We start from the raw sequence: 13,718 nt of genomic DNA on the forward strand, positions 1-13,718 counted from the left end.
CCAGGCAGGCCCATGCCTTTACCTAGAAAATACCAGAGCAGGAACCCCCCTGAAGCCAGCACGACCAGGGCCAGCCACAGCGGCGCCAGGCGGAGGTAGCCCCGGACTTTTCTCTTGGCGTTCTCGGAGGCCTTGAACATCCCCTCCGGCTCTGCCTCCTCGCCATCTCCTCCGTCGCCCTGCCCACCAGCCGCCTGGGGGGCCTCAGCCACGGGCATCCTGGCAGGGAAACAGACCCGGGTTGAGAATGGCCTGGCATTCGCAAGGGAGCCTCTGCTGGCTGCCAACGATGCACAGAGGAAGGCAGCCTGCCCTTTGGAGGAGGAGGATCAGATCACCAGGCAGTCAGCACCGAAAGGGGCACTGAGCAGCTCACCCAGAGGGTGCGAGGCCGAGCTGGACCGGTCCGGCCCTGGAACCCTCGCCTTTGCACCGCACCAGCCTCTCTGTGGTCAGAGGACAGGTGGAGGTTTCAGTCCCTGAACCCAGTCCCCCAGAGCCTGTACCCACAGATGGAGCTGAGTAACATGGGATACAAACCTGGGGTACAAAAAGCTCACCCGCATACCTTCATGCAGGGGGATGCTTTTCTTTCCTCCTGGTTTTCCATAGCAGGGCTCCCCAAAATACCAACACAGTCATTCACCGAGCCCTCCCCCAGAAGCCCGTGGGCCAGTGCTGTGCTGAGCCAGCAACCTACTATTCAGAGTGCTGTCCCTTTTGTCTCCCCACCAGCACCAAATTCTCCTAGGGGTGGAAGAAGGAGATGCAAACTAATATTCCCTTAGTATCTACAAAAGACATTTCACAGGCATCACCTCATTTAAGCCTCTGGTCACCCAGGGATGGGGGGACCATTGTCTCCAGGCATTCTTCTTCCTCAGGTCCACTCTGTGTGGACGCTTTACCTGGATTATGCCACTTACACGTCCAACCACCTTTCAAGGTTCTGCACCCATTGGACAGATGAGGAAACTGAGACCTGTAGTGTTCTAGCAATAACTCAGTCCGGGGTTTTCCTGGCCCGGCCTCGTTTCTCCAATGTGGTTTGAATATCTAGCACTGACTACGAACCCCATTTTACAGATGAAAACACTGAAGCCCCCAGAGGCTAAGCCATTCACCCAAAGTCACACAGTCACACCGCGGGTACGTGGGGGGCGCGTCCAGGTGTCTGACTCCCTGCTCCTGCCACTACTCCTGGTGCTTCCCGCAGATGAGCTGTTAACAAGCCATGACTCAGTGACCGAGGCACCCCATTTTTACCAGCACATCTGCTTGAGGCCAGGCTCTGTGCTGGCCCCCCGTTCTCCCCCTCTTGTGCCTGAAGCCCAGCAGCAGAGGGGCAACGGCGACAACTTCCAGCTGAGAGGAGGATGCCGCTCCCGGCTTTCCCTATGACACCACGCCTTCCCGATGGTTTCAAGGCCGGGTCCGTCAGAAAAGCCGTGGCTCTACCTTCCAAGTGCTCCCAGAGCCCAACCCTGTCTTGGTACCTCCACGGCTCCCACCATCACCCAGGTCCACATCACCTGTCACCTGGACTCCTGCAATCGCCCGTCGTCTGGCCACCCTCAGTAGCAAACTGCCACACAACGGCCAGCGTGGCCTTTTCCCCACGTGCCCTGCTCACAAGGCCCGCATGGCTCCTGTCTACCTAGAACAAGGCCCAAAGCCGTATCGCAGCCCCGGGGGCCTAGTGACTTGGCCCTCGCTCATCTTCCTGTTCTCCCTCACCCTCTGCTGCTGCCCCACCCGGCTCCTTGCCAGACCATCAACATACCAAGCACACACCACTTCGGGGCCTTTGCACGTGCTGTTCCCACCACCACGAACACTATTCTTTGGTTTGCCTCACAGCCTGCTCCTTCACCTCCTTCAGGTCTTTGCTCAAATGTTACCTCATCCGTGAGGCCTTCCCGACCACCCCCTCTCCCTGCGGCACCTTTCTTTGGACCTAAATTGCATGAGATGCTTCTGTGTCCTTTGTCTCCTCCCTGGCCGTGAGCTGCAGGGAGCAGGGGCTTTGTTCTGCCCGCCGCTGTGTGCCTGCTCCAAGAGCAGAACTCGGCACTCCGTAAGTGTTGAATGAACACTAAGATCTCACTTCCTTCCCACACAGCTCCAAGGTGCTGTGTGTCCCTGGGGCCGGGCCAACTTCTCCCGCCTCCTTTCTCCCCACTTCTTTTTCCTGTTGCACCTCAGTGACATTGGACTTCGCGGTTATCAATTCTAATAATAAATATGGTAAAAAACCTTACAGGTCGAGGGCTCTCTCCAGCTCTGGGCGAAGAGCAGAGCGCGGATTGGTTCTTGAACACAGAGAGCTTTCCCACACACCCTTCCTTCTGCAGGGCTGCCCACATCCTGGCCTGGCCAGCCAGCTCTTACACGGCCCCTCACACCTCAGCTCAGCGCTCACCTCCTCCTGGAAGCTCTCCCAGAGTGCCCAGGAGAGGCAGGTGCCCCTCTGCAGTGTCCTGGGCCACCCCCATCCATGACTAGTTCAGCTTGGGGGGGCATTCTCTCTGTCCCACTGATAGTGAGCTCAGGAAGGAGGGACCAGGTATACCCCAATTGCCACAGGGGCCTGAGGCTTCTCCCCGACCTGAGTTCCTGGACCCCACCTTGGACAACCTGCTCCTCTCCCTCCTGCCCTTCTGATCATTGAGGGTCCTCAGTCTGCCCACCGGAGACTGAGCTCACGGGAGCCATCCACACCTCCTCCTGCGTGCCAGCCCCGTACCAAGCAACACCGCAAGCCACAGTCCACCTCAGCCTCCAGCAGCCAGGGATGCTTGCCTTGCTGTTTCTATTTAATGGGTGGGGAAACTGAGGCATAGAGAGGCAAAATTGCTCCCTCCAGGTCACTTAGCCAGGGCAGAGCAGAGCAGGGCAGAGCTGGGATTCTGATCTACGACCTTCCAGGGAGGCCCTTTGGGCCTAGAGTAACTCCCTGCTCTGAGCTGCTGTGACCGCGTGTTCCCAAATGTGGGGTGTGGGTGAGCGTCCCTTCCACACACACAAACAACTTACACACAGATGTACACAGATGGAAACACACAGACGTACACACACACACACTCCTTACTGTGACACAGATTCACAGATGCACACTTCCCGTTCATAAACACTTGTACACACACACACACACACACACACACACACACACACACTGCCAGCTCCATTCAAAGCTGAGCCTGGGCACTAAGGGTCCTTGTTTAGTGGTGTGGGCTCTGGGCCTGTCTTTCACACCGTACAGCCAGGTGGGTACCTGGGTACGGAGAAGGCAACGTGTCCAGTCCAGCAGAGTAGAGATGGGGTGCTCAACTGGCAAATCAGGCCTCTCCCCTGCCTTGTCCCTATCCCAGAGTCCAGCAGCCCCGCCTAAACCCAGACCTCCCGGCACGGGGAACGGGCAGCTCCTCCACTGCCCCGTGGTGTCCCCACGCCTGGCCTTGCTCCGCCCGGTCCTGCCCCAGCCCCAGCCCATGGACCCCTCGCCGTCCGCTCACCTGGTCACTCCCTGGCCGATGAGGCCCTGCAGACCTGACCTCAGAGCAGGGCCCACGGCTCAAATTCCAGGAAGCCAGGCCCAGCTCTCAGAGTGGACACTGTCCCCAGGTCACTCATAGAGCTGGTCCCCTGTCCTGGAGGCCCCCACTTACCTTTGAGATTGGCAAGTGGGCGCTGGGCCTGCACGCAGACCTCACAGCCTCTGTTTGTCCAGGCCAAGGCCTCCCCACCCCCACCTGGCCAGCTAGCGCTGGATCAATGGCCCAGAGCCATGGCCGGGGTGTCTGGCCCTTGTCCTCTGTGGCCTGTGGCCCCAGGCTCCATGGGCCTACCGCTAGGTTCAGGACAGCACTGTGACTGCGCTCAGGTAAACAGTCCGGAGGCAGGAGACAGGCAGTGCCCGCCCCGGCCCGCCCCGCCCCGCCCATGGGCACCCTGGAGGCTGGCGGGCAGGTGCAGGAGACCTGAGCTGTCTCCCGAGGCTTGTTGCCTGGTGACATTCCTGCCTGGTTACAGTCCCTGGTCCCCTAGAGCATGAAGAGGGTGGCGAGGACTGGGGGCTCTGACGAGGGGCCTGTGTGGTGCGCTCAGGGGCTCCCACGGGTCTCCATACCTGGACAGGTGAGACCAGAAGAGCCAGTGGCCCGAGAGAGAGAAAGGGAGGCGGGGTCCTCGTGCTCCCGGGACAGGAGAGAAGAGTGTGGAGTGCAGGGTGGGGTTTGGTGCCATTTTCTGCTCAGTGAGAAACTGTGTGAATTTCTACCTCGTTCTATAGAGCTGTGCTGCCCGTTTGGGTGGCCACTGGCCCCACGTGGCTCTCGAGCACCCGGGACGGGCCGGGCTGACCTGAGATGGAGACGCACACCAGGCTCGAAGATGTGGTACGAACGCCAAATGCAAAATACCCCAGACAGGAGCTTTTTACATTGATTACATGTTGAAATGGTCTCCTACTGACAATGCTGGGTTAAATAAAATATATCATTAAACTTCGTTTCCCCTGCTGGGCTTCCTATTCTTTAGTGTGACGACTAGAACATGGAAACCCCAAGTGTGGCAACAGGCAGAACACTGACATTCACAAGTGTGAGCTGCAGCGCCAGCGAGCAAAGCTGCGGAAGGCGGTGGGCCTGACCCCCGTGCTCCCTAGCACAGGACGGGCGCCAGGGTTTTCTGGGTGTGGACGGGCCGATCGGTGTTTGTCCCAAAGGGGAAGTTGCACACCCGAGACCCCGTGTGCCGTGACACGTGGGTCCCAGTGTGTGTGAGGGGGGGTAGGGGGGTGCGGGGTGAGGTGTGCATGTGCCCAGTGTGTCTGGCTAGTCGGCATGTGCAAGGAGTTTCAGGTGAGGCTAAGGAAGGCTGCCTGTGCGACACCTACTGTGTGCTGCCTCACACGTGTCCCAACCCATGCGCATGCTCCTGCGTGTGCTCTGTAAGGAGCCTGCTGTGTGCAAATGTCAGGGGCATTTGGGGTCCACACGTGTCCCGGGGCGTGTCCGTCAGGGGGGAGAGTCGTGCACAGAGGGGTCTGGGCATAAGCTCTGGAGAGCTGGATGGTCTGAAACGCAGACCTTGCGCAATCAGCGTCCTCTGTACTTGTCACCTACCCAGCCATCGATCCACCAGCCACAGCGCGGGGGAGGGGCTGCACTGGAAAGCATGAGCGAGGGGCCGCCTCCCAAGAGGTCAGAGAGCCCTGGGCAGGGGGCCGCCTGGCACTGAGAGAGGGCTGCTGTCAGCAGGGCAGCTGGGTGCCTGGGTGCCCTTATCGCCACAGCAGGGGCCACGTTCCCACACAGACAGAGGAGGGCCACACTGTCCTCTGGGAGCCTGCCTTTCACACTAACGCCAGGCCCCCTGGTCTCCAGAAAAGACCCTGGAGGCTCGGCCGGTGAGGCTGGGAGGCCAGCCGCAGCGTGCCCGCCACACGCGGGTGACAGGGTCCAGCCAGCGGTGGGAGAGTGAGAGGAGGTGGCCAGCATCCCAGCCCCTCCACCTGTTGGTGACCTGGCAAGACCTCCCCAGGCGGCCATCTCATCATCTGTGGACGGGGGTGCTGGGGAGTTGAAGGCAGAAAGATGGAACTGGCTCCACATTACAGGTGCTCGGCCCAATATATGGAGGCCTCACGAAAGGTCGGCTGCCTTTAAGGTCTGGGGGGAGTCGGGCTGGGGCAGCAGCCGTGACCCTCACACTCACAGCAGCCTTATGATAACGGCCATCCCAGTCCTGGCTGACGCTGTGAGGACCACTGGCTATGGGCCAGGTGCTGCGTCCAGCGCCCCAGGGGTTATTCCATTCACTGACCACAACAGCCCTTTCGTCAATGCCTTGGAGAAATGTGAACGCACAACGCCTCCTTTCTTAATTACACAAACCTGTCAAGTGTCTGCAAGGCGTGGGGCCTGTGCTGGGCCCTGGGGACAGGGGCGTGAGGGAGACACGCCTACCTTCTGCCAGCAGAGCGGGACGTTGTACAAAGCCCTTGGTTTGGAAAGAAAGCGGCTGGCATCCAGCATCCCCCTTCCCAGGACATTCTGGAGACAAGCTGGCACTCAGAGGGAGGCCAGACCTCAGCCCTGTGCCTCCCATCGGGACGGGGACCGCCTGCCTCCCTGGAGGCACAAAAACATGCTTGTGAGGTATTGAACTGTGTCCCCCAAATTCGTATGTGGAAGTCCCAACCCCCTCGTCCCTTTGGATGTGACCTTATTTGGAAATGGGGTTGCTGCAACCGGAGTGGGATGGGCCCCTCACCCGGTGACTGGTGTCCTTATAAAAAAGGAAAATGCGGAGATGGATGTAGACCCAGGGAGAAGGCCACGTGATGAAGGCAGAGGCCAGGGTGATGTATCTACCAGCCAAGGGCCGCCAAAGACGGCCAACAAACCACCAGGAAGTAGGAAAGAGGCAGGGCACAGCCTCTCCCTCACAGCCCTCAGAAAGAACCATCCCTGCCGACACCTTGACCTTGGGCTGCTCTAGACTGTGAGACAATACACTTCTGTTGTCGAAGCCACTCTGTCTGTGGTACTGTTTATGGAGCCCCAGCAAACGAACATAATGCTGAATAAACCCTCAGTAAATGCCATGTCAAGGCCCTGCACACAGTAGGCGCTCCCAGCTGTCCACCAGAGGCTAACGCGCCAGGACAGCCGAGTTTTCATCGCCTTCAGGCAGCGCCAGGTCTAAGCCGTTTCCCCGTCCTCTCTCCCTCCCTAGCCCTAGACTGTGAGCCATGAAGACAAAGTCCCGCCTGTCTTGTCCCTGCTGGATCCCAGCCTAGAACAGTACCTGGCACACGGGACAAGCAAACACTGGCCGAGTGAACAGATAACAGTCACTGTCCGCTCCTTCGGTGAGAGCACGGGGAGGCTTTGAGCTCGGGGCCCATGCTGGACTCTTCACGGTGATGCCTCACGTCCAGGCTTGGACTTACATGTCCCCCTCAGCCGCAGAGGAGACCCAGGTTCTCAGCGGGGAGGGGGCCTGCCCCAGGTCCCACCGCCCATTGCAGGTGGAAGGGCCTCTGTTCTGTTCTCTTTGCTGAGAGATGTATCCGTTTCCTGAGCTGCGGTAACGAATTAACACGATGGGGCGGCTTCAGACAGTGGATCCTCTCAGTTCTCGAGGCCAAAACCAGCTGCTGGGCGTCCATTCTCGGCTCTAGGAAGGAACCCTCCTCGCCTCCGCCTAGCCCTGGTTGCTGCCAGCAATCCTCAGGGTCCCTGGCCTGTAAAAACCTCACTGAGACCTCTGCCTCTGTCTTCCCGTGTGTCTGGGCCCAATTTCCCTCTTCTTATAAGGATGCCGATCCGATTGGATTTAGGTCCCACCCTCTCCCATAGGACCGCACCTTAACTCGCTTATATATGCAAAGAACCTATGTCCAAATACGGTCAGAGTCACAGGTTCCGGTTTTGGGGGACCCTGTTCAATTCAGTAGAGGGAGTGATGGCACCACTCGGGGAGATCAGGGTGGGAGGCCCCAGAGAGCTGCCCTCCCAGCCAGCCTGTCCTGTGGCTCAGCCAAGCCTCAGCGCCAGAGGGCCATTGTTGGGGGCGAGGGGTGGAGACTCCAGCCCACCCCAGAGAAGGTTCTGCTGGCCCAGCCTCCCTCTGAAACCCTCAGGGGGACCACAGGGCTTGCAGGAGCAGGAGCTGTGGGGAGGCGGAGGTGCTGGCTCCGTGGGCCCTTGCACCCCAGCGGACATCGTCCAGGCAGGTGGGCTCTGGGAGGACTGAGCTCCTCGCGGGCCAAGGCAGTGCATTGGTTCCTGGGACGGCCCTTACCAAGTGCCGCCCGCAGGGTGGCTTAATGCGCAGAACTGCATGGTCTCCCAGCTCTGGCGGCTGGAAGTCCAAGGTCAAGGTGTGAGCAGGACCCGGGACTGCCAGTAGCCAGCTGCTGCCGCCCCTCTCGCCCGCCTGTGATGGGATGAGCTGTGCTCTCTCCGAAGGCACCAGGGAAGGGTCCTCCTCCCCTCCTGGTTGTGGTGTCGCTGTTGCTGGCAATCCTTGGCGTCCGTGGGTTAACTTGCGGCAGCTTAACTTCAATCCATCTCTGCTGTCACATGGCGTTGCCCTGTGTCTTTCCCAGTGTCTCTTCCCTTCTTACAAAGACACTGGTCATAGGTCCTATCGGATTATGACCTCATCATATTTACATCCACAAAGACCCCTATTTCCATATAAGGCCACATTCCTAGGTGGCGGGGGGGGGGGGGGGGGGAGTTAGGACTTCACCATGTCTTTGGGGGGACACAATTCACCCCATTACAGGTGGGGCAAGAGGGACAGGAGCAGGCTGGCTATTGACAATGCCTTGGGCTGCTCTTCCAAAGGGCAGGTCACCCTGGGTTCACAAGCCATAACTCCTGGAATCCCCTCCACAGAGAGTCATGGGTGTCTAGATGCCTTTAGGGCAGTGGTCGGCAAACTGTGGCCTGCGAGCCACAAGCAGCTCTTTGGCCCCTTGAGTGTGGCTCTTCCACAAAATAACACGTGCGGGCGCGCGCGTACAGTGCGATTGAAACTTCGTGGCCCATGCGCAGAAGTCGGTATTTTGTGGAAGAGCCACACTCAAGGGGCCAAAGAGCCGCATGTGGCTCGCGAGCCGCAGTTTGCCGACCACTGCGAGAGTCACGCCTTAAACTATAAACCCTGAGACTTACCCAGGTGCTTGGGGAAGGCAGACAGTGAGGAGCAAGAGGGTGGGAAGGGAAGGGGGTGGGGGAAGGGCGATAGAACCCCCGCCTGCCGTGGTTCCAGGTCAGCCCCGCCCTGACAGCATCACCAAGACAGCGGAGCACATCCCTGAGACAAGCCAGAGAACCAGCTGCCTCCACACCTCACCCTGGGCTTCCCCTGGTCTCAGCCCTGTCTCTGCCTGTCTCACCTCTTTCAAGTACTTTACATACACTCGCGTCTTTAATCCTCACCACCATCCTGGGACTTCCCCTCTCACAGCTGAGAAAACTGAGGCACAGGGAGATTTAGGCACACGCCCAAGGTCACAGATGGGGGTCAGCAGAACTAGGATGGCATCCAGGTTCAGAGCACATCCCTGAGGCAAGCCAGCACACCAGCCTCCCCACGGGGACCACGGGGCCTCCGGCCCAGGCAGAGGGCATTGTGCCCACCACTGGCTCCCTAGCACCCAGCCCCGTGACCCGCACCGAACAGTCCCGCAGTAAATGCATGTTGGGTGAACGCAGGAGCCATCCTCAAGCAACTATATCCCAAACCCGCTGAGCTGTGCGGGGCCCTCTGGCTATAGAGTCCCATACAGCAACCCACGCCCCTCCCAAAGCGAGGCGCCTTCCCCAGAGCCTTCCCAAGCCGGGCATTCCCTTAAAGGCTCAGGTCAACTTTCCTCCAAGAGGCAGGGTGTGACTCAGTTTCCTGACTGCGCGTCCACCAGGGTCAGTCCCTCCCCCATGGAGCTGGGGACTCTGCAGACAGGGAAGTCATCAGACTCCGTGAGGCACTGCACAGAGGAATGGAAGACCAGGTCCCGCCAGCTCCCCCTCCCCTCTGCATCCTGGCTTCCTGGAATTGCACACGGGGTACCCCCCTGCTTCTCCCCCCACTCAGCACTTCCTGCCCTGCTTTCCCACAGCCCTGAGCACCACCCCCTCCCCGGCGCTGTGATGGAGCGTGCGTGTGTCATACCTGTGGTGATGGAAAATGACTCTGAGCAGCCAGCAAGGGGATGTCCCAGGCTGTCTCAGGGCCAGGCTGCGGCTACTGGTGCTGAGCTCCAGTGCAATCAACAACCTGCCCCTCGTCCCCAGTGGCAGTGGCCATGGATAGTAGGATGTAGGGTGAGAGCTCAGGGTTCCAGTCCTCCCCTCTGGCCCCTAGTCTCACTGTGTGGCCTGGGACACGGCGCCATCCCCTTGGGCCGCCTGTCTCCATCGGGGACGCAGGACTCAGAATCTCCGTCATTCTTGTCTTGCGAGGGCGCCGAGAGGTTTTGTGAACTTGCCGAGTGAGTGCTGAAGATGCCCGGGTTCAAATCCTTGCGCTACTGTGTTCTAGCCGTGTGCCTTGCACGAGCCATCAACCGCTCTGTGCCTTAGCCTTCTCGTGTATGTAATGGAGTAAGGATGGTTTCTCTCTCCTCCTCTCTGACATCATTGCCAGTGATTAGAAACCATGCTTGGACCAGAGCCTGGTGCTCACTGAGTGCTCAGTAAATACAGTTCCTGAGGCCTGAGAACGTGCCACTGGGACGCTCACAGGTCCTTGTCCGCACAGCTGTGCCTCCCCCATTGCTCGGTGATAAGATTCAAATTGCCACACTGGCTGCTAATCTGCAAGTACAACCCCCCCTCACCCCCCTCCAAGGACCACCCTCAACCAACTATTTCCAAAACGAGCTGAACTCTGGCCAGCCCCTCTGACTAACGCCCCGATCAGCATTCCACCTCTTTCTCCAGGTCCGAGGGCTCCTCCAGAGTCTTCTCACGCCTGGGCGTTCTGAATAAAGGCTGCTGCTCATGGGTCTGATTGACCTTCTGCTATGACTGTTATTATCTCTCCTGTAGCCCCAGGATCTAGCACAGGGTTTTAAGAGAGGGAATGCAGGCCGAAACCGGTTTGGCTCAGTGGATAGAGCGTCGGCCGGCGGACTGAAGGGTCCCGGGTTCGATGCCGGTCAAGGGCATGTACCTGGGTTGCGGGCATATCCCCAGTTGGAGATGTGCAGGAGGCGGCTGATCGATGTTTCTCTCTCATCGATGTTTCTAACTTTCTATCTCTCTCCCTTCCTCTCTGTAAAAAATCAATAAAATATATTAAAAAAAAAAAAAAAAAAAAGAGAGGGAATGCAGAAGGTGACAGCAGGAGGCAGTGACCAACCCCTACTTGGGACGAATCAGAGGGCCTCCCAGAAGTGGAGATGCTGGGGTGGGGCCCTGAGGGATGTGTAGGAGTGTGGGAGCAGATTGTTTGGGTGTGAAGATTACTAAATGAGTCAACTGTGGCCCTGGCCCTCACTCCTCGCCTTCCACTCTGGAAGTGAAATACATGTAGTCCCGGCCACAAGCCACATTCCATGTGGCATCTGAAACCACAGAATAGCAGGGCTAAAAGAGCACTTAGAAACCGTCCAATTTAAGCAAAGAGAAAAGAAAAGAAACAACAACAACAAAAGAAATCATCCAATTTGACTACCCCATTCACAGATGGGGAGACTGAGGCATGAGAGCAGATGGGGCCCATCAAGTCATGGACTATGACAATGAGGAGCGCAAGCATTGTCCCGAAGATATCAGAGAGTCCGTAGGGGCTTAAGCAGGTGTGGCATGGCCAGACGCGAGCCAGAGCAAGACCACCCTGGCAGGGCTCAGGGGTAGAGGGTTAGAGGGGCAGGCGGCGAGGAGGAGGCCTAGCAGGGCTCCCACGGAGAGTGGATGCTGCCAGGTCACAGGTGGGGATGGCTTCAGCCACAGTCGCCATCCATGGAATGTGTGGAATGCGGGCTGTTGTTTTTTAATTGGTTGCCAAGTAAGATTAGAATGGAATTTTGCTTGTTATGTTTTGTTTGGCTTTTTTTCATTAATGTAATTGCTGCCCATGCAGCCTTGTAGATGCAAAGGACCAAGAGTTCTGGCGCCCCAGCTACCCAGTTTGAACCTTGGCTGCACCAGCTGCGCTTCGTAACCTCCCGGAGCCTCGGTTTCCTAATCTGCAAGCTGTGGAACCCCACACCTGCCTCACGGGGGCCCTTCCCGGGGATGAGAGATGAGCTTGGGAAGCGCCTGGCGCCGTGTCTGAAACATAAATATTAGTTTCTCATTCCTTTTGAAAGTGCTTCTTGACTGTTGTTGGCGTTATCTGGAATGCCAATAATTAGAGGGCGGTGCGAGGTTTGTCATCCTAGCCTCGGTCTGTTTCCACAAACAGTTTTCTTGGTAACCGTGGGCCCTGGAAGTTGCTTGAAGTGGGAGCCGGGAGGTGTGGTGGAGTTGGTGGTGGTGGAGGTGGGGGGGAGGGGGCTTGGGGAGTTGAGGGAACACATACAGCTCAAGAAATAGGAGACCTGAGAGGCTGAAAGGCCCTCCCATCTCTCCTCCCTTTTCTCTTATCCCTCCATCTGCCCTGGCTGCCTCCTGCTTCCCGCTCTGCACCTGACGGATCCCAGATCCCGGGCCTTCGGCTGCCTGGTCCCCAGCTGGTGCCACTTCTCTGCCCTGCAATCTGACCCGGGCAGGCCTGTCTCCTTTACTTCCTCCGCCCGCCCCTGCCAGTTGCTCCGCCCTTGTTCCAGCTCCCGAGGCTGCTGGGAGCCGGTCCATCCTTGCTGTTTCAAGGGACCTGGCATATATGGCATACTGTTCTTAATATGTTTGCTCACCTTCTTGGCACTATGTGTTTTAACCAAGGTCTCTGAGAAAGGTTGTTTCCCCAGGTAGGGATTTTCCCCTGAAGTTAGGGAGGGAATAAAACCTCTTAACTAAGTGCCAGGCAGGTAATTAATCACTTTAACTAGGAACAATCATGCTTAAGCTACATAATCTTTACTCCCTGGAATGGAGATAAGAAACACCCTAACCTTTGGAATAGAGATTGATAGGATTGGAATCAACTAGTATAAATACAGATGTAAGAAGTCAGAACTTAGAATACAGAGCTTAGAACACAGAACTAAGAAGACAGAACCTACAGACAGAAGACCTTCGCTGGAGAGAACATGGCAAAAGATCCTGGACTGAACCTGACTACAGAAATTGGCAAGAGAAGCTAACTAGAACCTGATGACTGAACCTGGCTGGAGAACCTAGTGAGGGAACATGGCTACAGAACCTGCCTGGAGAACCTAGCAAGAGAACATGGACACAGAACCTGGCTGGAGGTCCGAACCAGAACCTCTCTGGAGATCCAGACCAGAACTTGGCTGGAGATCCGGGCTAGAGATCCTGCCAGGCTGCTGATCAACTGAACACTGCCTCCATGTCATTCCTTCTTTGCCGACTCCGTCCACACCTTTGGGGACCCCTGGACCCGCTGGGGTTGGACCCCAGCACGAGGCCACAGGCGAATCCACTCTGGACCATCAGACCACCTCCACCTGCTGTCAGGGGGCCCCTCTCTCTGCTCACTGCCAGCTCGGGTCTCTTGTGGGAAACGGCAGGGACAGCTGGGTCCCCTGCGCCCACCTGCTCACAGGACCCTCCCAGCTTTCCACTGCCATCCTCTCAGCCTGTCCTCCTGCCTGGAAAATCCGAGTCTGGACAAAAACAAGAGCTTCTGTTGTGGAAGGAACCTGAGGGACGACCTACCTGGTCCAGAGATGCCACCAGGTGCAGCTGTGATCAGCCGGGACCTGCCTACAGAAGATGAAGGGGCACCCAGGCTCCGGAGGACGAGGATCTATGAGCAAGATCTGCCACATGCGGGTGCGATCCATTCTCCATGTCTGCCATGGGTGCAGTTAATGGATGCCAGACATTACATCCATGATCTGGCCCAATCTTTCAGTCAAGGGCACAAAAAATAAATAAAAATTTTGTACATACTTGCCAGCATCATCTCTCCTCTCCTGGAAAGGACCCGGTGAGGCAGGTGTCATGTTCCGCAGTTTGCAGATTAGGGAACGGAGGCTCAGGGAGGTTACGAAGTGCAGCTGGCGGTGGTACAGCCAAGATTCATAAAAGTCATGAGACCATGTCAGGGGATGCCTGGACCCCTGC

At 57.7% G+C, this 13,718-nt stretch overlaps 1 protein-coding gene across 3 annotated transcripts in view; it reads right to left on the reverse strand.

Annotated features, from left to right (window-relative positions):
* The window catches only part of TMPRSS6 (transmembrane serine protease 6), a 34,715-nt gene extending 30,832 nt beyond the window's left edge, over nt 1-3,883 (reverse strand). For 2 of the 3 annotated variants that reach the window (XM_036299975.1, XM_036299973.1), the window contains exons 1-2: nt 3,669-3,883; nt 23-219 (exon numbers count right to left, since the gene is read on the reverse strand). In XM_036299975.1, the coding sequence (XP_036155868.1) occupies nt 23-218 (196 nt within the window). In that variant the 5' untranslated portion in view covers nt 219; nt 3,669-3,883. The other variant, XM_036299974.1, reaches the window with a different exon arrangement.
* Nucleotides 3,884-13,718: the final 9,835 nt, after the last annotated feature.

This window comes from Myotis myotis, unplaced genomic scaffold (assembly GCF_014108235.1).
Source record: "Myotis myotis isolate mMyoMyo1 unplaced genomic scaffold, mMyoMyo1.p scaffold_m19_p_3, whole genome shotgun sequence".
NCBI lineage: Eukaryota > Metazoa > Chordata > Mammalia > Chiroptera > Vespertilionidae > Myotis > Myotis myotis.